This window comes from Brassica napus, chromosome A2 (genome assembly GCF_020379485.1).
Source record: "Brassica napus cultivar Da-Ae chromosome A2, Da-Ae, whole genome shotgun sequence".
Taxonomy (NCBI): Eukaryota; Viridiplantae; Streptophyta; class Magnoliopsida; order Brassicales; family Brassicaceae; genus Brassica; species Brassica napus.
This window is the reverse complement of record NC_063435.1, coordinates 19683653-19707265: the sequence shown is the minus strand read 5'-3', so window position 1 is coordinate 19707265 and position 23613 is coordinate 19683653. Positions and strand designations below refer to the sequence as shown.

The 23613-nt window shown below is 33.8% G+C and overlaps 2 protein-coding genes and 2 non-coding genes across 4 annotated transcripts; all 4 read left to right on the top strand.

Moving 5' to 3' along the window:
- The first annotated feature begins 4599 nt into the window (after nucleotides 1-4599).
- LOC106409875 (expansin-B6) lies at nucleotides 4600-8312 on the top strand. Its single transcript, XM_048759502.1, is given in 4 exon segments — nucleotides 4600-4968; nucleotides 4971-5152; nucleotides 5270-5463; nucleotides 5642-8312. Coding segments are annotated over 4 exon segments (807 nt in total). The 5' UTR covers nucleotides 4600-4874; the 3' UTR covers nucleotides 5979-8312.
- A 7255-nt stretch (nucleotides 8313-15567) lies between these two features.
- TRNAR-CCU lies at nucleotides 15568-15640 on the top strand. Its single transcript has one exon. It is a non-coding gene; the product is annotated as a tRNA-Arg (tRNA).
- A 27-nt stretch (nucleotides 15641-15667) lies between these two features.
- On the top strand, nucleotides 15668-15741 carry TRNAE-CUC. Its single transcript has one exon. It is a non-coding gene; the product is annotated as a tRNA-Glu (tRNA).
- Nucleotides 15742-19884: 4143 nt separating this feature from the next.
- Nucleotides 19885-20802, top strand: LOC106408424. Its single transcript, XM_013849207.1, has one exon. The coding sequence runs from the start codon at nucleotides 19885-19887 to the stop codon at nucleotides 20800-20802; it is 918 nt and encodes a 305-aa protein (XP_013704661.1).
- The last annotated feature ends 2811 nt before the right edge of the window (nucleotides 20803-23613 follow it).

Genomic DNA, 23613 nt, shown 5'->3' with positions numbered 1-23613 from the left:
TTTAAAGGTTCACCCAACCAATAGAATTTAGTTATTTTAGATTCAATATCTTTTAAAAAAAAGAAACAAAATAATAAAAATTTGTGAATGATATAATGTTTTTAAAATAAATAAAAAATAATAGTAACTATCAATTATTTAATATTATTAAACTAGTTAGCAAAATACTAAATTTTAAACCCTAAATTTTAAACTTTAAATTTTAAACACTAAACCTTAAACCCTTGGATAAATCCTAAATCCTTGGGCAAATCTTAAATTCTAAACCATTAATCTTAAACCCTAACCAAATTGTAAACCCTTAATCTTAAACCCTCAACCCTTAGAGTTTAATATTTTACTAGGAAATATTTTTATGGTAATTACTATTAACTAGGTAATTTTTCCATGCTCATGCACGGACATCCATATTTATAAAATAAATATAATATAATAATTAATTAATATTTATTTTAAATTTTAAATTAATTTATAATTCGTATGTATAATTTATATTAATTATATCATATTACTTTAATTAAATATTTATCTAATTGGTTTTGTTGTTTTTACAGTCAATTTAGTTGTCATTTGGACTATTTAGATTCTGTCTATTTATTTGAATTCAACTATAATATTTATTTTTTGTAAATATATTAATTTTTGATTAATTTTTTTATTTGCATTTTAGGTTGGTTATTGTCTTAAATACATAAGTATATTTTATTAAAATTATGTATAATTTAAGATATATTGTAATTAGAATGAAATAAAAAATAAATTAAAATGTCTGATTCCAAATTACATAAATTAATATAATGATAATATTCTAAAGTCTCATGCATATATATAAATTTTACAAAAGATCTAAATTGTAACAGTGAGTTAATATTTTATTTATCATTTGTTAATATGTTTTAAGTCATCATATAATTTAAATTTATAAAATAAACAAATTAAATAAATTATTATTATATAAATAAAAGAAATAAATTATTATTATATAAATAAAATAAATAAATTATTATTATATAAACAAAATAAATAAATTATACATTCTTATTGTAGTTACATCTATGATTTTATATATAAGTTGGGTTAGTTGCTAATAAATTATACATTCTTATTGTAGTTACATCTATGATTTTAGATATAAGTTGGATTAGTTGCTAATATGTTTATATGTTAATATGTTTATTGCTAAAAATTTATTTTTAGTTTTTTGAATATCTCTTAAAATATGCAGTAAAAATGTGATTGTATTTTATAAATTATATTATATAAGTAAAATAAAATTTATTTATTTTCCTGTAATTTTAAGATATTATAGTAAACTAAATATATGAAAAAACATAAAACAAATTCAATAATAATAATTAAAAAATATTTTTTTTTCAATTAAACCTATATATGTTTATGTTACTTAATTATTTTGTGTAATCATCTAAGAAAATATATAGATATATAAAAAGATTCAGTTACTTTGAAAATATATATTTGTATTGTGTAAAATTATGTTTTAAAAGAAAAAAATATTTCTTTTTCTAATATCAAGATCATTTGTGTGAACTTTTTTTTTATGAAATCACATTATATACAAATATATTTTTTCATCTAAGAAGATGAAGATATAAAAAAGTATTTTATAACTTCAAAAGTATATATTTTTTGTTACTGAAAGATATCTTTTAAATGGAATATTTCTATTTTGTGAACTTTCCTTTTTTTATGAAATCATATTATATATACATATATTTTTCGTTTTTAAATTATTTTTAAAACTTTATAAATGTTTCCTTTTTATTTATATTGTTATTTAGAAAATTTTAAAAAGTAAAGAATAATATTTGAATGTACTTTTTTTTATTTCATTAGGGGTATCATAGTAATCAACCACTTTGAGAGTTAACGTGAATGCGACACCTATTAAAGTGACTTCTCAAATAATATTATAGAGATTTTTTTTATTTAAGAAATCATAATATAATTTCACAATTATTTTATTATTTGGTTTCCTTTTAAAAAAGATATTGAATCTAAAATAACTAGGGGGTGAACCTAAGAATTTCTCGTTGATTTATACAAAAAAAAATGCTTTTACATGTAGAGCCTCTTTGTATTCATTGGTTCTAGGTTTACCAACTAATAGGATTTCATTATTTCAAATTCAATATCTTTTAAAAAAAGAAACAAAATATTGTCAAGTTATGTTATGTTTTTTTTTATAAGAAAATAGTAGTTACAAAAAAAACATTTAAAAAAAATATTTTTAACGTCGTCAGCAAAACACTAAATCCTAAACACTAATCCCTAAAAATTTGAATAAATCTTAAACTCTAAATAAAAAACACTGAACACTAAAACCCTAAACTCTAAATCCTATACCCTTGAGTGTTTTAGTGTTTAGTGATTTTGATTGAGAGTTTAGTCTTTATCCAAGGGTTTAGAGTTTAACCAAAGATTTAGGATTTAGGATTTAGGGTTTAGAGATTAGGATTAAAAGTTTAGTGTTTTGATGATGACGTTAAAAATATTTTTTTTGTAATTACTACTATTTTTTATTTATTTATTTGTACATTTTAATTTTTAAACATAATATAATTTAACAATATTCTGTTTTTTTTAAAAGATATCGAATATAAAATAACACAATTCTATTGGTTAATAAACCTTAGCGGGTGAGTCCAAGAATAAGTCTTAATTCTTAACCCTCAATAAAACTAGCATTTGTAGTGATTTACTTTATTTCCTCGTTAAAAGCCTATATATGCCTCCAACTGAAATTGTTAAAAATATTATGTCAATAAGAAGAAACGGTAAAAGTTTTTTTTTCTTTTCAAAATGATCTTTTACGCGTGCTCGTTTCTGTTATGTTGTACATTTTCTTGTACAGTGAAAACTTCTTATGAATTTATCTTTGTTATTCAATCAAATCTTATATCTGATCTTAAAAATACTAATTAATATTCAGTCAACTTATATTACACGGAAATATGCTACTACTTACCAAGAACCATTCGGGCGTATTAAATCCATAGATTGTTAGAAAAATCAAATCGTAAGAAATTTTAAACGGAGTTATGGCAGTTAATTTTTTTGGGTATTTGTGAAAACTTTCTAACAATTTTCTGACGAAATTAGAAAACCCGTTACCACCAAGTATTTCCATTCATATGAAATGGTTATATATAAAACATACCAAATGGTTATTTTCTGTTAGGCTTTAGTTTGTTTTTTCTATTTTTGGTTCCAGAAATATAAGATCCTATCGGATATTTAAGAAATTTGGTTCATATGAAATGGTTATATATAAAACATACCAAATGGTTATTTTTGGTTAGGCTTTAGTTTGTTTTTTTTTATTTTTGTCTCCAGGAATATAAGATCCGATCGGATATTTAAGAAATTTGGTCCGGTTTTAGTTTCGTTCTCCGATTAGGTACAGTTCAGTTTTTTGGTTCCGGTTAATTGTGTTCATTCTCTTAAAAAATTATCGTTAATGAACGGAACGAGTAATATCTACATTTTTATTTCTTAAATGCATTTCTCTCTTACAGTTACTTTTTGCGTTCTTCATTTCAAAATGGATTCCTTATAATTGGTACTAGATTTTTCACCCGCACATCTGTGCGGGTAGATTTTTATTTTATAAATATATAACGGATACAATCGCAAAATTTTAAAAGATATGATTTACTTTTTAGTGTTATGTATTGTGTAAATCTATAATGTTATTGGTTATGTTTCTTGTTCGATATTATTAATGTATAATGATTTATTTTATACATTTTACTTTCTTATCAATTGTTATTATATATAAATATATTTTCGAGTTTGGTAAAATAAATTCATAGTATGAAATAAAAAAATTGAGAAACTCCTTTATTTTTTCTAATTTTTACAGACTGAATATAACACATTTTAAAATTTTATTTAGTTATACTATATAACTGATATTTTCTTAACATAATTTATATTTCTATGTTATTTATTTTAGTATATTGTGAGATTTTATAGTAAATACATTATAATAATACTATATTATTAATTATGAAATCAATCGCTGTATTAATTTAAAAATATTTTAAAATTTTATTAAAATTTTGTTAGGTTTTTCAATATATTTTGTTATAAGTAAAAATAAAATTTAAATTTATAGTTAAAATTTATTTGTTAATATCTATATAATTTATAAGAATTTTTAGAAATGTTATATATTAAATAGATTAACTTAAATAGTCAAATAGATGTAATTGATGAAATAGACCTAGTATGAATTTTTATGGTATTTGTTTTTAATAAAGATGATATAGTATATAATTATAAAATTTGAAAAATAACATACACTTTTATTTTATTTTGTTTTATAATAAAATCTTATTTAAATTAATGTATAATAGTATATATTATTAATCACGAAATTAATCAATGGTATTAGTTTAAATAAAATATTTTAAATTTTTAGAAATATTTTGTTAGATTTTTTCTCAACATTTTGTTATAACTTAAGATAAAATTTAAATTTACAGTTAAAATTGATTTATTATTAATATCTTTATATATTTAATAGATTAATGTAAATAATTAAATAAATGTAATTAATGAAATGAATCTAATAAGGCTAGTATGACTTTTTTATGGTAGATAAAAATGATACTTTTTTTTTTTAATAGAGAAGATATTAACTAATTTCCATAGATATCAAGATTCACAAATATACTGCAAATATACATATTCCCAAACTTCACTTGTATAACTTTACCATTATAGAATCGTTTAAACCAAACAGAGTTGAACATCCATGGCATCACCATCACATAGATATTTTGCCATCTTAGCTCTTTTCGCAGTCTCCCTCAAGTTTTCTTATAGCCAAAATGTCACAATAGAGGACAATGGCTGGGGTTACGCCGGTGTTACTTGGTACGGTGAAGCTGGCGGCGCCGGTAGCACCGGTACGTATTACTATATATTCTTTCTATACTTTAACAGTATATATATATATGTATGTTATTTTTCTTTTTTGAATAATTTGATTATGTTACTTTACTTTCGGATAGGAGGAGCTTGTGGATATGGTTTTGCAGTTGCCAATCCACCGTTTTACGGGATGGTTTCAGCTGGAGGTCCTTCCCTGTTCAACAATGGAAAAGGATGTGGAACATGTTACCAGGTAGATTGGTATTGATCTTAATTTTAACGTAAAGATCTATGTATTAAAATATTTAAAGGAATCACTTAGCATACATGCAAGTCTTAATGTCATACCAGGTTTGTGTGTTCTTATTAGGTTGTGTGCTTGGAGAATCCAGCGTGTTCGATGAGACCAATAAGGGTGACGATAACAGACGAGTGTCCAGGTGGTCCTTGCGCCTCTGAACCAGCCCACTTTGACCTTAGTGGAAAAGCCATTGGTGCCTTAGCCAGACATGGCCAAGCCGATCAACTTCGAGCTGCTGGTGTTCTACGTGTTGTTTACAGACGGTACGTACAAACGTAATGATGTTGTTGTTTGTTTCACCAGTGTTTGACTAAGGCAAATTACAAAAACAAAAAGAAGCTTATATCAGTTTTATAAGGATAAAAACATACAACTTATATTTGATTATTATTATTTTTTGCTAAAATTTGTATTTTTGATTTTTTATTTATTGTGTTTCAGTGTTCCGTGTTCATATAGAGAGAGTTCATATAGTTGGTCTACGATAGCTCTCCATATTGACGCCGGGGCAAATCCATACTACATTGCATTTGTTGTGGAGTACGAAAATGGCGACGGAGATTTGGCCTCCGTTGAGATTCAACCGGCCGGTGGAAGTTTTATCCCTATGCAAGAAATGAGGTCCGCCGTGTGGAAGTTAAACTCCGGCAGCGCTCTGATAGGCCCGTTCAACATTAGACTTACTTCTGGCGAGACTGGTAACGTAATTGTCGCTCAGACTGTTATTCCAGTGAATTGGAGAGCTGATGAGACTTATCGGTCGATCGTCAACTTTTAAAGTTTTTTACTTTTTAGAGTTATTTTTTCCTTTTGTTCTCATTCATTGTTTTCGCTAGTATCCATATCAGCGCCCATCTTATTTATTTGATTATTATGTTCTTTATCAAATAATGGTCTTGCAATAAGATTTTTTTTTTTTTGGCAGTTAGTTCATCAAGAGAATTGGTTCTAAAATTTTTTTATCTATCAATATGATCATCAATAAAGAAAGCCATGAAAACAAATCAAGAAGAATATTGCTACTAATAAAAATGTCCATTTTTGCGCATACCTCAGATTTTTGCAATAACTAGTAATTAGGGGGGGATAAGGTTATTGGGAGATAAATTTGTGTAGATTTTATAGTTTTTAATAGATTTTCAAATTTATGTGGATTAGGAAAATATATACACATTGACTTACGAAATATGATCATAATTTTTCTAGATTTCTACTTCATGATTTTTTTTTTATAGTTCATTTTGTAAATTAAATATATGGTTGAGATATTTAAAATATATTGTTTAGGATTTTAAAAATAATTGGGGGGGGGGGAATTACTGGGAGATAAATTTTTGTAGAGTTTATAAATTTATATGGATTAGAAAAATATATACACACATTGACTTACGAAATTTGATTATAACTTTTCTAGATTTCTACTTCATGAATTTATATTATTTATTTTTTCAAATTCATTTTGTAAATTAAATATATGGTTGAGAAATTTAAAATATATTTTTTAGGATTTTAAAAATAATTAGGGTGGAGGGAGAGGTTATTGGGAGATAAATTTGTGTATAGTTTATAAATTTAAGGGCTAATTGGCTCAGTAGCCACATTTTGGTGATAAGTCAAGAAAATGGATAAGATTTTGACGTAATGCAATTGTTCGCTTTTTACCTTCTTTTCTGTCGGTTATGTCCTTATACATAACAAGTTACTGGTTCAAACTCATAGAAAAAACGACGTGGTGATTTTGTGTCCCGTAATATCAATGAGACACTTTAGGAAGCGCGTGGGTAAATCATATTCAAAATCAAAGGAAGAAAAAGATGGAGAGAGACGAATTGATGAAAAGCTTAAGTGTGAAAGAAACAACGTTGTTTAACGGAGAATGCAAGAATGTAGTTCCATACTATATATTGTAGATAGAATAATATAAGTACAAATATATGGGAGACGTTTCCATTCCACATGACTAACGTAGAATATAACTGTGTTTGTAATTTATGAGTGATTGATTTCCACCAATGTGAAAGAAACAACATTGTTTAACGGAGAATGCAAGAATGTAGTTCCATACTATATATTGTAGATAGAATAATATAAGTACAAATATATGGGAGACGTTTCCATTCCACATGACTAACGTAGAATAAAACCCTGTTTGTAATTTAGTAATATAATCACGAACAAAGACGGTGGAGTGGGCGGTTGGAGGAAGCCACGTAAACAGGTAGAGTTAATAAAGATATTTTTACTGTATAGAATTAAACAAGTGGTGTAAATTAGTAGTTGTATCAATAAATGTTGTATTCCATCTACTTATCAGTGTAAGTCCATCTGAAGAACCTCATAAAATTTAAAATTAAGGGAGATGGCAAGAGAACACATGAAAGTCAACAGTAAACCCAACTTAGAGAAATATAAACCCCAATCACAGTACTAGATATGTGTTGTAGTGTTACGTACACATTTGCACCGTCCATTATGAGGACAGTTAATTTCCTATAGACACATTCCTTTTTAAAATGCTATGCTAGTTATATTACATCCACAACTAGGAAACATGCAATACAAAGCTAAGAGGAACGAGTATACATCATTTGGAAGTAAACACTAAATCCAAGTTAGAGAAATATAAACCCCAATCCATTGGCAAATCAACCCCAAATCCGTTGGCAATAGGAAACGTAGGGAGAAGCTCATGTACAATTTTCTATTCCATATAATATAAACTATGTTATTTTCTATTTTTCATATTCTATATAGGAGTATTTTACATACAATATAAATCTAATGGGGATGGTAAGAGAACATTTGAAATTAAACATTGAACCCCGCAAGAAAACATAAAACACAATCCATTAGTAGATATGTGGTATATTGTTACGTACATATTTGCCTTATTCATAATTTCAAGGCTACTTTTGCCATAGTTCAGCAAGGATGGAGCAATATGAAATACAAATGTAATGGGAATGGTAAGATAACATGTGAAAGAAAAAACTAAACCTAAAGTAGAGAAATATAAACCCTAATCCGTTGGCAATCCAACTATTGGGACACTTAAACCCACCTACCATTGGGTTCACAGCCTTTTCTTGCCAGTGGGTTCGCAACCTGTCTCAAACAATCTACTTGGAAACTCTAACTCGTCCATACCAAACCTGAAGAACAAAAAGTAAGAGTCTCAAAGAGTGAAGATGGTTCACAATGTAATATGCAATATAGAAATCAATAATGAGGTAAAGTGAGTAAGAACCGGCAACCGAGTGGAACAGTATATCATGTGAATGTACCATTCCATGTGGAATGGAATATGATGAACCGAATACTATTGCACTTAATATGAGACGCATCAGGCAAAGTATATAGATACGGTAATAGACTTAACATATATGTGTTGCAGATTGCATTCCACAAAATAGTCGATATTTCTACACCATGAACTATGGATAACAGAGACAGAAACCCCAAATGAAGCATAAAGTAGATTAACAACATCAGACTGAAGCACCCCCGAACACAAAGTGAAACAAATCAAACATTATCACAAGCGATACTATCCTACATGGAATGGTTGAATTGGATACGAATACTATAACATTCAAAATAGAAACAGATCTAAAATTTCATACTACGTGTACTGACTTACCAAATCTCAGCAATCATATTCTACACATCTTCGTATAGATTACTACACCAGATAGATTGCATCATCGACATGAAACAATTCAAATTTAAGAAACCCTCACACAACCCGAGAAAACTCGAACCCTATATCGATTTGATAAAGTCCGATATGCTGCGCCGGAATTCCGTAACCGGAACAATTGTTGGTTTACAACAGAAACGATGATACAAACTTTACAATTAAAAACCCTAATTTTGCCAAGATCTAAAATAAAATATGAGAAACAAAGACGAAGCAGAAAGAGAAAGAACTTACGGCGTTGTCAAAGATCTGAGAAACCCGATACTCTGTCAAGTTGGAGATGCCAGCGGTGTTACTCCCCTCCGCCGAGACCATCGCGCAAAACCAAACCACCGGCGCCCGTAGAGCCCAAGCCGATTAGAAGAGAAAACGACGGAGATGAAAACTTGAGTGCAGTGAGAGACGAGCCGTAGGAGGAGATAAGCAGCAAGGTGTTTTAGAATTCCAGAAACACCCGATGAAGAAAGTGAGAATGAGAGGTTGTGTGGAAAGGGAGAAGACACGAGTAACTTTGAGCAGTAAAGTTTTTTTTTATTTATTTATGAGGTAGCAGGTTAGCCGGTTAATTAGGAAGGGTAGCATAGTATTATTATGTATATATGACGCCGTCTATATATATGTTAGGTAAAAGCACCAGTGTGTGAATTACCTTTTTTTTTCAGGTCTATAGCCCCCAATTTCCCTAAATTTAATATGTGTAAAATAAACTAATTACTTTAACCAAACTCCCAAAAGGCGACGGCGACAAAAATGCGAAATTAGGGTTTGGATGATTGATCGCGATTGGGATCCGGGAGCTCAGCGGTTGTTAAAGATTCAAGGGAGATTATATGGAATCGGGAAATCTCAGGGGATCTGCGGAACAGAAGTTTGGTAATGGTTTGCAAAGAGACTCTATGGAAACTGGTTTGGGACGGAGATATGATTGGGATCTATCGGAAATTAGGAGCAGAGAAGAGCCACGCAAAGAAGGTGAGTTTATACTTGGTGGGAGTGATAGGGGGAGGTTACAACAGGAGGTGGAGAAGAGTCTGAAACCAATTACCCCGACGGGACCTGCGCAGGCAACATCCCAACTTCCCGGTGATCATGATCAGGTAACGCCAAATCTTGAAGTGATTGAAAATGGATTGTATCTAGTTAGTCAGTATCTGGAAGATGGAACTAATACTATAGACAAGGATAAGATCAATGAGGATTTAGAATGGTCTAAGGAGAAAGGAATCGAATCACACTGGGATGGAGACAGATGCAGTGTTGGAGCTTGCTGAGGAATTCCAAAACCTCACAGACGGAGAAGGAAAGGACATGGGGCAGGTTGAGGCAACAGAAGCTGCTGCGGCGGAGAAGAAGACTGGACTGCGTAAACCATTGTTCTCAGTTGCAGGTGGAAGTAACTCGATGTTTGTTCAAGTTCTCATGTCACCCCGCAACGGAGGAGGCGCTAGGCCAGTGGAAGAAAAGGGTCCCTCATACCCCAGTTACCTAAACATTAAGATTTTATGCTATGGGGATGGGAGGGTTTTTTTAGTTCTTTTCTTTTTGTTGTTTCAATAAGCTCTATGAGCATCTTAAGTTTTATATTATGGTCTTGTTGGTTTTTGGCTGGTCAGAGCCTAGAAGATAAAGTTTCTAGAAGAAAAGGGCAGTTTCGATAAAAGAAGGCCTTCTGGAATCAATTACAATGGGCTGGTCAGAGCCTAGGGAAGGCAATGAGGTTGGGATTGTGGAAAAGATTAGCAATTGTAGAAGCAAAATTGCTAAATGGCGGATAAATAACCCACCATATGGAACGGAAAAAATAAATGATTTACAGAAAGCTCTAGAGGAGGTACAAACAAATAACTATAGATCTCAAGAGGATATTTTAGAGATTTCCAGGAAGTTACAAGAGACATATAAGGACGAAGAGGAGTATTGGCACCAGAAAAGTAGGAATACATGGTATTCTTCCGGGGATCTTAATACAAAATTTTATCATGTTTTAACTAAGCAACAACGGGTCCGTAATAGGATTGTAGGCTTACATGATGCTGCGGGTAACTGGATTACAGAAGATACTGGGGTGGAAAAGATGACAGTAGACTATTTTGAAGAGTTTTTTACTGCTACTTCACCAACGGAGTTTGATGATTTCCTCACAGAGGTAACACCAGGTATCACTCCTCAAATGAATCAACGTTTGCTGGGAATAGCAATGGAGAATGAGGTCAGAGAAGCCTTGTTTATGATGCATCCAGAGAATGCACCAGGACCGGACAGCATGACAACTCTTTTTTTTTCCAACACTCCTGGCATATTATCAAGAAGGATTTGGTGGACATGGTGAATAATTTTTTGGTCTCTGGAATACTAGATCCAAGGTTAAATATTACTAACATCTGTATGATCCCAAAGACGTAGATGCCTACAAGGATGACGAAGTTGAAGCCAATTAGCCTATGTAATAGTAGGTGTATAATTATCTCGAAGGTTCTGTGTCAGCGATTGAAAATTTGTCTACCCTCACTCTTTTCCGAAACCCAATCGGCTTTTGTTCCCGGAAGGTTGATCTATGATAATATTCCTATAGCTCAGGAAATGTTTCATAGATTACGGACTAATAAGGCATGTCAAGGAAAATTTATGGCGATTAAAATGGATATGAGTAAAGCGTATGATAGAGTGAAGTGGGATTTTATCAAGGCTTTACTACAGAAGATGGGCTTTGATTTTCATTGGATTACATTAATGACGGAATGTATATCATCGGTTCAATATCGGGTTATGCTAAATGGTCAACCACGGGGTCTTATTGTTCCACAGAGGGGATTAAGACAAGAAAATCCTTTATCACCTTATTTATTTATCCTGTGTATTGAGGCTTTAATTGCAAATATTAAGAAAGTGGAACGAGGGTGATATTTAACGGGCATGAAGGTAGCTAGAGCATGTCCATCGATATCTCATTTGTTTTTCGCAGATGATAGCCTTTTCTTTTGCAAAGCTCAAAAAGAAGAGTGTCTTAGCATTCTCAGGATTTAAAGGAGTATGAAGTAGTATCCGACCAACTTATAAATTTTGATAAGTCTTCGATTCAATTTGGACACAAAATTGAGGAATCGGCTAGACAGGAGTTGCGAGATATATTGGGCATCTATAATCTTGGAGGTATGGGTCTTATCTAGGCTTTCCAGAAAATCAGGGGGTTCCAAGATACAAGTTTATAGCTTTGCGCAGGACCGGTTAAATAATATGGTTAATGGATGGACTTTTTATAAATTTTTTACAAGACGAGGAAAGGAAGTGATTATTAAATCGGTGGTTACGGTATTGCCAAATCATTTGATGTCTTGGTATCGATTACCTAAGGCAACAGCCAAAAAATTGACGTACGCGGCCGCACAATTCTGGTGGAGCCCAGGGGGAAGCACGAGAGGTATGCACTGGAAATCATAGGATAAAGTATGTGTTAACAAGGAGGATGGAGGTTTAGGATTAAAGGACATCACTGACTTCAATACAGCGATGCTTGGTAAAAAATTATGGCGTCTAATTGAGAAGCCAAATACTTTATTTTCTCGAGTTTTCAAAGGTCGGTATTACAGGAATGCCTCACCCCTGGAACTCATTCGTTCATATTCTCCATCATATGGTTGGCGGAGTATAGTTTCTGCTAGATCTCTGGTAAGCAAAGGACTAATTAAAATGGTGGGATCAGGATCATCTATCTCTGTATGGAACGATCCATGGCTTCCAACCACTCGCCCGAGACCAGCATATAAAAATCAACACAATTTCAACCCATACCTAACAGTGGATTCTCTTATTGATTCAACTTCGCGAACTTGGAAATCGAAGGTACTCCAGACTTTGATGGATCCCAAGGATGTGAAAACTATAGAAAGTATACCATTGAGTAGAACTCAGATGATGGATAGGGATGGATGGAATTTTACAAATAATGGGAAGTATACGGTTAAATCAGGATATCAGATAGAACGGGTTTACCCAGACAGGGAAAAACCACCTTTAATGTTTGGACCTACAGTTGATGCATTGAAGGCGTTCTGTTGGAAAATGCGGTGTCCTCCTAAAATAAAACATTTTATATGGCTATTGGTGACAGGATGTATAGCAGTCAAGAAGAATCTGAAAGCGCGAGGAATATAAGGGGATATATGTTGTGCACGATGTGGAGCGGAGGAGGAATCGATTAACCATGTGTTTTTTGAATGTCCTCCAGCAATTCAGGTTTGTGCCCTATCCAAGATACCATCAAACCCATCTATTTTCCCAACATGTTCCCTCTTTACAAATATGGATCATCTTTTCTGGAGAGTTTCACCACAGATGGATGAGCATCAGTTTGCGTGGATTCTATGGTATATTTGGAAAGGAAGGATTAATAAAGTTTTCAGTAATTTGGACATGGATCCTAGGGATACACTCAAATTGGCAGAAACAGAGTCAACACTTTGGGCTGAGGCGCAAGTATTGAATGAAAACATGATAGTATCATCGGTTGAGGTTACGACTATCCCATCTATCACATGAAGATGGTGTTTCGCAGATGGTTCCTAGAAGGAGAATGATGTTTTTTCCGGACAAGGCTGGCTCTGAACTTTAGAAGGTTTTGCTGGTTTGTTGGGGGCGAGGAATGTCCGGGCTTGTTTAACTCCTCTGCATGCGGAGATGGAAGCATTACTCTGGGCAATGGAATGTATGAAGAACTTACGTCTATTTCAGGTTACGTTTGCAACAGATTGTTCTCAATTGGTGAAGATGGTTTCAGAACCAGAAGAATGACTAGCATTTGCAAGTTATTTGGAAGATATTAGAATCCTGAAAAGAAGCTTCATACGATCAGAGATTATCTAGGTACCAAGGACGCAAAATTCAATGGCAGATAGCCTAGCACGTAGTGCCAGGAAGCAACCGTCGTTCGTCGTTCACATGGATCAAGATCTCTCGGTGTAGGCCACATAGTCAATATGAATCTGTATAAGTCGATGACAAAAAAAAAGTTTATAAATTTTAATAAATTTTAATAGATTTTCAAATTTATGTGGATTAGAAAAATATATACACATTGACTTACAAAATTTGATCATAACTTTTCTAGATTTCTACTTCATGAATTTATATTATTTAGTTTTATAATTCATTTTGTAAATTAAATATATGGTTTGTAAATTTAAAATATATTGTTTAGGATTTTTAAAATAACCAAATAATACGTAAAATTTAAACTAAATCTTTTTAAAATAGTTTCAAAAAGAATTCGAATTTCAAAATAAATTTTCTTGGAAAAATGGCAAAAATATTTCTAAAAATTTGAAAACAAAATTTGAAAAAACTATATAAAGTTTGAATACAAATACGTATGATTCAAAAACTATATAAAGTTTGAATTCAAATACGTATGATTCAAAAACTATATAAATATTTATTATTTATTTAGTGATAAACAATAAAATATAATTATACGTTCAAAAAGGTAACTATATAAAATGTAATGATTATAATTTTGGACATACAATTTGGGTTGAAAGGGCACAAGATATTTGGCAAAAAATGATTATTTTGTTTTCAAAACTTTTCTATCACATAAATTTTATAAATCTCATGGATACACATGTTATTTTGAAAGTTAAGTCTTATGAGTAAAAAATAGAGAGGATTCATCTCCTAGTAACACTAGATTTAGTTATAATTAGAGAATCAATAATAACTAAAAAAATTGAATAACAAGAGATTTTAATATATTTTAAAAATTCTCAAACTAATAATAAAGAATTTTACTAAGATTGTTAAAATCAATGAACCAATAACAATTTATTGTGTAATTACTAACGTTGTATATTGTTAAATTGAATAACAAGAGATTTTAATATATTGTTAAAATTTCCAACGTTGATGAGAATTCATTTGTAAATAAGCTCCCTAAATTAATATACTATATAGGTGCTCATATAATATCGAGAAAAGTATATGTATAATTACTATTTATGTTTATAATTACATGTGGAGTCATTTTCCACCTAAGGCACATTTTTATTATGTTCTTTGTCATTTATGTCCCCTAACTTAACTCTCTAAAGCTAATCTCTCTCTCTTCTCAACTCTCGCCATTGCCTTTTTCTCCTTCTTTACAGTCTTTTTTTTGGTTTTCTCTTCTATTTTCCCTCATTCGTCCGATCAATATCACCACCGCAAGCGCCACCGTTCGTCCAAAAAAACCTCACCTCCGTTCGCCCGATCAAATCTCACCACCAACCCAACCCCAATGTCCAAAATCTCATGGCGAACCACAATCAGATCACCACAGAATGAACCACTGTTCATCCTCGTCATCTTACAAAGCCAATTAATCATCTAAGTAATACAAGCACCACTACAAGCCTATTACTGACATTGTCGTCGTCTGCTCGTGCTCCCCCATCATGTCTTCTTGTGCTCCCCGATTGTTTTCAACTCAGGCCGTCATCCTCTATTCACTGCTGTGAAGCAGCTCAAATAAAAGCTCCAACCCACCATCAAGAACCGTTTGATTAATATATTTTTAGTTTTTTGGGGTTCGAGCCCCACGGTGGGCGATTAATATATTTTGATTATTTTCTCTGATTCTGCTTACCTCAGCAAAGCGGTCTCAATTTTCATAATTTGTTTTTAACTTTTTAACCAAGCGCCTGTAGCTCAGTGGATAGAGCGTCTGTTTCCTAAGCAGAAGGCCGTAGGTTCGACCCCTACCTGGCGCGTTAAAATTTATAACATCCATTTACAAATCTGTTGTAGTCTAGCTGGTCAGGATACTCGGCTCTCACCCCGAGAGACCCGGGTTCGAGTTCCGGCAACGGAGATATTGTTTTGGATTAGGGAGATTTGGGGAAAAACGACAGCATTTTGAGAGGAGGCGATTCTGAAGCGACTCTGAGTGCGATTGTGACCTAGGTTCTCGAGATGGATTTGGAGAATCCGCCGGGGGTTCTAAACCCTCCGGAGGAGAGATCGGCGAGTCTGGGAGATGCGGTGGGTGTTACGGTGGAGGAGAAACCTAAGAGCTGGGTGTTGGCGGCGAAGGATAAGAAAAGTTTGATGAAATACGAGGTCGAGGTATCAATGAAGGATGGGAAGCATACGGTTGCGATTCCGAACGAGGTTCTCGTGGATTCAATGCCGCTATGGGAGTATTTTGTTGTTGGAAAATTTCTGGATTTAGCTCCTCATTTGGCGAAGGTTCACATGGTGGTTAATAAGATCTGGAGCTACGGGGAGTTAGCTTCGAAGGTGGAGGTTTATGCAGTTAACGAAACGACGATTCGATTTAGGATCTCGAATCCTAAGGCTCGTGAGAAGGTCCTAAAGCGAGGAATGTGGAATATTGCCGGAGTTCCCATGGTGGTGACTAAATGGACTCTACAGACAGAGGAAGAGAAACAGGAGGAGAACGCGATTCCAATGTGGGTTCATCTATGGAAGGTCCCTTTGCATATGTATTCTTGGGAGGGACTTAGTTTCATGACTAGCACTGTGGGATTTCCTGATCGACTGCATCCGGAGACGTTGGCGTGTTCAAATATAGAGGTTGCAAGAGTCTTTGTGAATGTTGATGTTTCAAAGACGCTGCCAAAAGAGATTGAGTTTTCAAAGGAGGGAAAGGAGTTCACAGTTGAGTTTCATTATCCATGGCTGCCAGCCAGATGCAGTCTTTGTGAAAAGTGGGGTCATACGGAGAGAGTTTGTGTGAAGAACGGTAAAGATAAGAAGAGGAGTGAAGATTTAGCGGGGAGTGGTGTGAAAGAACGTCAACAGAAAGTTCCGAATGGTGAAGGTGAGAAGGAGATCTTCAAGGAAGATGAAAGTAAGGAAAAGGAAGAAGAGGTAAAGAATAATCAGGAAGATAATCAGGGTTCTAACTGGAAAATGGTTTCGCCAGCAAAAATAGGGAGATCACTACCAGAGCATATTCCTGAAGTTCAGATATCAGCCTCAAAGTACTATGTGCTGATTGTGGATGATATAGAAGAAGTAGAGGAAGGTGAGATAGGGGGCGATGATCAAGAGAATAATGAAGATGGTGATGGAGGAGAGTGAACAAACAAGGATGATCGAGAGTAGTGATCTACTAGAGGATGATATATTGGAGCAGCAGAGCAGAGGCAAAGATAAAGCAGTAATGAGGAAAGGGTTAAAAGGAGGGCCGAAGGCTAAAGTTCAGGATGTAAATCCGGCTAAGAGCACAAGGCTTTCTCGAAAAAAAAACTGATATGTCGAGTTTCTTTTGGAATGTGAGAGGATTCAATAAGTCTTTAAAGCATTCTGTAGTCAAGGAGTGGATTGGTAATAGAGAAGTGAAGTTCGGTTGTATTTTGGAAACAAGGGTAAAGGAAACTAAGGCTGGGAAGATAACAAAAGAGGGGTTCAGGGAGTGGTCTGCGATGACAAATTACGAGTGCAGTCCTGGAGGTAGAATATGGGTGCTCTGGAGGGAGTCGGTCCGTATGACTCTGGTCTATAAATCTGATCAACTTATTACATGTTCAGTGGGTTTAGAAGGCGGAGATGAATTTTTGTGTACATTTGTATATGCAAAAAATCATAGTGAAGAAAGAAAAGAGCTGTGGGAAGATCTCTGCTATCATCATGATTCTGCAATGTTCAAGAATAAAGAATGGATGATTATGGAGGATTTTAACGAGATTTTGGATGGTGAGGAAAATTCGAGAAGTTTGGGTAGAGTTTCAGGAGGCATGAGAGATTTTCAGAGGGTGATATTACATTGTCACTTGTCTGACTTGGGATATCAGGGTCCATTGTTTACTTGGAGTAATAAGCAGGATGAAGGGATTATTTGTAAGAAGTTGGATAGGGTATTGATGAATGATGCGGCTCTTCAACGGTTCTCTAATGCATATTCCATATTTGAGCCAGGAGGATGCTCGGATCACATGCGTTGTAGAATTCAGTTGAAGCCAGTTCAAGAAAAGATTCGAAGGCCTTTCAAGTTTGTGAATGCTATTGGCGCTTTACCAATATTTCTTCCTATGATTCAGAAGTTTTGGAATACAACTGAGGTTTTGTTTCACTCTACTTCTGCACTATACAGATTTTCGAAGAAGCTCAAGAATCTTAAGCCGTTGATACGAGAATTGGGAAGAGAGGGAGTGGGAAATCTCACAAAAAGAAGTAAAGAGGCTCATGAGTTGTTATGTGGGAAGCAGAAGCAAACTCTTCTAAATCCAAGTGAGGGTGCAGCAATGGAGGAAGCAGCAGCCTATGAGAAGTGGTTGCATGTTGCTTCACTGGAAGAAGATTTTCTCAAGCAACGCTCGAAACTGCACTGGCTGGATGTAGGGGATCAGAACAATAAAACTTACTACAATACTATAAAAACTCGGCAAGCTCAGAACATGATTCGAGAGGTAAGATGTATGGATGGTAATAATGTTACTGATCAGCATGGGATCAAATCAGAGGTGGAAAAGTTCTTTACTGAACTTCTGAATCTCTGCCCTGAAGATTATAAAGGTATCACAGTGGAGGAGTTGGGAGAACTAATGAACTTCAGATGTAATTTGGAAGATTGTACTATGCTGGAGGCAGATGTAACTGCGGAGGAAATTCAAAGAGTTCTATTTGCCATGCCAACAAATAAGTCTCCAGGTCCGGACGGCTTTCCCTGTGAGTTCTTTAAGCTAACTTGGTCAATTGTAGGAAGCGATTTTGTTGTGGCTATTCAATCTGTCTTCAAATTCAGTTTTCTGCCGAAAGGAGTGAATTCAACGATTTTGGCATTGGTTCCTAAGAAGACTGACTCACTGGAGATGAATGATTTCAGACCAATTGCGTGTTGCAATGTCTTGTATAAGGTTGTATCCAAGATTATTGCTAACAGACTGAAGAAGTTGTTGCCTAGTATCATCAGTGAAAATCAGTCAGCTTTTATTCAAGGAAGATTGCTTATGGAAAATGTTATGTTAGCTTCAGAGATGGTGAAGCACTATCACAAGGAGTCAATCTCACCGAGGTGCGTCATGAAAATTGATATCTCAAAGGCGTTTGATTCTGTTCAGTGGGAGTTTGTTCTGAAGGGGTTGGAAGCGTTGGGATTTCCCAGCAAATTTATTCACTGGATCAGACTTTGCATCACAAGCCCGTCTTTCTCTGTTCAGGTAAATGGAGAATTGGCAAGTTATTTCCAAAGTTCACGAGGTCTACGTCAGGGTTGCTCTCTTTCCCCGTATCTCTTTGTTCTCTGTATGGACATTTTGTCGAGGAAGATTGATAAGGCAGCTTCAGAGAAACAGTTCAAATTCCATCCTAGATGTAGTCCTCTCTCTCTCACCCATTTGTGCTTTGCAGATGATCTCATGGTGTTCGTAGAGGGTTCTAAAGCGTCCATCGAAGGGGCCCTGGCAGTGTTTGGAGAGTTTGCAGTTTGGTCTGGGTTGAAGATAAGCATTGAAATATTGACTATCTATATGGCTGGAGTAGCTGAAGAAGAGAAGAGGAGGATTCTGTTGAACTTTCCGTTAGCAGAGGGCACTCTACCTGTGAGATATTTGGGTTTACCTCTCATGACTCAGGTTATGAGGAAGCAGGACTATCAGCCACTGGTGGAGAAAATTCGAGGCAGAATCAATACTTGGACTAGTAGATATTTGTCTTACGCTGGGAGATTGCAATTGGTAAAGGTGGTTATAGTATTGTTAATTTCTGGTCAGCAGCTTTTCGACTACCTAGCCAATGTATCAAAGAAGTTGAGCAACTTTGCTCAGCTTTTCTTTGGTCTGGTCCAAATCTTAAGACTACGGGGGCAAAAGTCTCGTGGAGAGATGTCTGTAAAGAGAAAGATGAAGGTGGTTTGGGTATAAGAGTATTGAAAGAAGTAAACACAATATGTGGGCTGAAGTTAATCTGGAGGCTGTTGGTTGGGAAGTCATTATGAAGTAAATGGGTAAAGACTAGTTTGCTGAAGAAGAAAAGTTTTTGCGAAGTGAATATGAAAACTCAAGATGGGTCTTGGATGTGGAGGAAGTTGCTGAAGCTCAGAGAGTTAGCAAAGAGTTTCTATCGAAAGGAGGTGGGTAATGGGCATCATATTTCCTTCTGGTTTGATAAGTGGAGTGATCGGGGTGTTATCTATGATCAATTGGGTGAGAGAGGGTTTATAGATATGGGAATTCGTAGAGAAGCCACTGTTGAAGAAGCTGTTTTTAATCCTCGAGGTAGAAGAAGACATCGGGTGGGGTTGCTAAATGAGATTGAGGAGGAGTTAAGAAGCATGAGAGACATTCTTAGTGAAGAGTTGGATGATGTGAGTCAGCGGAGAAGAGAATCAGGATATAATAGATCTTTCTCAACATCTGAAACATGGAGATTAGTTCGTGAGGGGAAGGCGAAATGTGAATGGACTCGAGGAGTTTGGTTCTCTCGGGCAACACCTAAGTATGCATTCATGGCTTGGCTGGCAAACTTAAACAGACTATCTACGATGGATAGAATTGCTCAGTGGAACCCAGGGGTGGATGAGACATGTGTATTATGTAAGAGTGCTTGCGAAAGCAGAGACCATTTGTTCTTTGAGTGTTCTTATTCAGGGCAGATCTGGGAGAGTCTTGCTAATGGGATTATGGGTAACTTGTTCTCAAATTCTTGGTCTGTGATCATGAATAGAATCGCTACTGGAGGGAATCTTGGGAAGATGAAGCTATTCTGTCTTCGGTATGCTTTTCAAACTGCATTATCCACAATATGGAGAGAGAGGAACAAAGTGAAACATGATGAGAAGCTGATCCCAGTGAATGTTTTGAAGAAGCTGGTTGATAAGAATGTGAGAAACAAGCTCAGTCTGTTAAGATCTAAGTGTGTGAAGGGAATGGAGGGCTCTTTACAAGTTTGGTTTGGTACTCGTATGTAAATATCTCTAGAAATAGTAGTATTTTCATGAAGGTATAGAGATAAGATTTAGATAAGGGGATGCACTCATTGTGTAAAAAGGTTTTTTTGAGGAATAAAATTTAACATTCTTTCAAAAAAAAAAAGAACCGTCCAAGTCGGCCTCACCTGTGTATGCTTCTTCACACTGGATTTAGCCTCGCAACCGTCAGTTCATTCAACCGTCGGATCGTTGTGGATGCCTCTTCGTCGTCAATTCAGTTGCATAGGGAAAGCCCGAGCAACAATGTTCAAGTTCCTTATTTTTACACATCTGGTCCTTTAAGCTTCAGATATCTGCAATTTGACCCCAAAATTCTTTAATTTGCTTATAGATCCTGTTGATTTCGCCCCAAACTTTCAATTATGCACTCTAGCCCTAGCAACAATCATCCTATCAACAAAACGAATATCCACACTTTCAATGTCCATAAAAATAACTAATAAATTAACATTTAAAATTTTATAAAATATCAAAGAATACATATATGAATATCAAAATAAAAAACAAAAAATAAACTTTTTCATATATTATATATGTTTTTACATATTAGAAGAACAATGGTAAGATGATTGGGAATATGATAAGCTTGTCCTACGAAAAACCCATCCACAAATATTGACATATGAAACATCATCCACAAACTTTGTAAGATTTGAAACTTTGTTCACGAAACCCATGTCTCTCTTTAATGATGACTTATATGAGATTATGTGAGCTTGTTCATGGTGTATTGTTAGGATTGATGTAGATTGCAATTCCTAATGTTTTAATATCCAAAAGAACATGTCCACGCGAACATATACGCATGAACCTATCCACCCAATCCACTTTTTCCTTAATCTTACATTTGAGACATGGGTACTTTGATCATACTTTTTGGTATAGGGTTGTGTTGTCGGGTTGACTTAAGGATTTGATTGCTTCTTTATATGCAACTTGTTGTAAATGATTAGTGTACCTTCGATGATTTTCATCTATAAAAGAACATATGAAAAAAGATAATGAAGCTTGTGTTACAATAACGTTAAAATTTCTACCAGTACTACAAGGACAATATGCTTAATGCTGAAGCTATCCACATCAGCAAAAATAATCAACCAATCACATGTCTCTATTTTGACACTTTACATCTTGTTTGTTTATGGCCCATTTGAGATCCATGTTAGGTTTTGTGTCCCAACGAAACCCACGTTTTTTTCTTCGTCAATCGTCTCTTGCGATTCATGTCCATAGCCATCTCAAAATCCACTAACAAACAAAAACTTTAATTGATCATAAAAGGTAATGATTCTTTACGCAATAAGTTACTTTTTCATGTTTATTTACACAATCAGTCACAGTGTGTTGGAGGAGCACTATTCCTGAAAACGAGGTCCATTGTGGACAAAAAATGCCATATGTGTTTGCCAATGGATACTTTTGTTTGGTTAAGAAAGTGTGTAGTTATTAGATAGTTTGGTTTGTGGCTAGGTACTTTAGTTTAGTTATGGGAGTAATTATGGTAGGTGTATAGGAAGATGGATTTTTTTAGTGGCTATTGGATTTATAAAGGGAAATAAGCTTTCCTGAGGAGAAATGTTTTAGGAGAGAAAATGAGATACGAACATGAAAACAATAGTCAATAGTCACTAAAAAAATCAATTTTCTCTTTGGATTTATAAAGGGAAAGAAGTTTTTTAGTTATTTTATATTTTATGTTATTATTGTTTCTATTGTTCTACCTTATGTATTTATTTATTTATTTTTATCTAAAATTTTAAGATATATAAAACAAATATAATTTTTACGATAAATTATATATATATATATATATATATAATTATCTACCTTTTAACATCATTTTCATATATATATATATATATATTATATATTAAAATTTATAAAAAAAGTGTGGACATGGACCTCAAGATAGTTTTAACTCTACCTCAAGATGGTTTTAACTCAACACTCTTTTCCGACTTTTATTATTTCTTGCAGCTTCGTAAGAAGAAAATTTACAATTATAGAAACGAAAAGATTGTATCCATGGATCATTTGGTTCCTATGGAAAAACATGAATGTGATTTGTTTCAATGTGATTATGCAGAAAGCAACAGAGGAAACTGAACTTTGGTTCATGGCTCAGTTGACAAAGGGAAAGAAAATGAGGAGACAACTCAAGAAATTTATTATGAAATTAAGAAATGGAATCCGCCACCCGCAAATGGGTTCAAACGCAATATTGAAGCGGATTGGGATAAGTCTTTGCAATCAAGTGGGATTGCATGGGTTCTAAGAGATTATGACAAAACATTCTTAATGCATAGGTAGACGAGCTTTCTACTACAGTTCTTTGTTGCAGGAATTAAAAATTCTTCCGTTTTCATCTATTAAATAAGAGTGAATTATTTGAAAAATATATTTGAAGTTATCAAATTGAAAATATTTAATTACATAGATCTGATTATAAGTTAGTAAAAGAAAAAATGAATAAAAATTCGAAATTTGAATAGCTGTTCCTAAGGGGCCCGACGAATTTTGAATTGTAATTAGAGGTTTTTTTTAAATTGATTGGTTTATAACATTGTGATATTTTACATGATTAAATGGACCGATTCTAAAACAATTAGAGGATGATAAAATTAACAAAGATTGGGATTCCTTATTTCAATTTAAGAACATACTAATAGTTCCGTGATTTTTTTCTAAGCGATTGTTGAAGAATGACAGCCTTGGGAGAAAGCGAATAAAAAAGATTCACGGAATCTGCAGAGATCAATCCCGAATCCGGCGGATTATTCATTTTCTTAT

Bases quoted from the DNA above. Each gene is read 5' to 3' on its own strand.
- LOC106408424 (XM_013849207.1), top strand. From the start codon at position 19,885: ATGAAAACTCAAGATGGGTCTTGGATGTGGAGGAAGTTGCTGAAGCTC.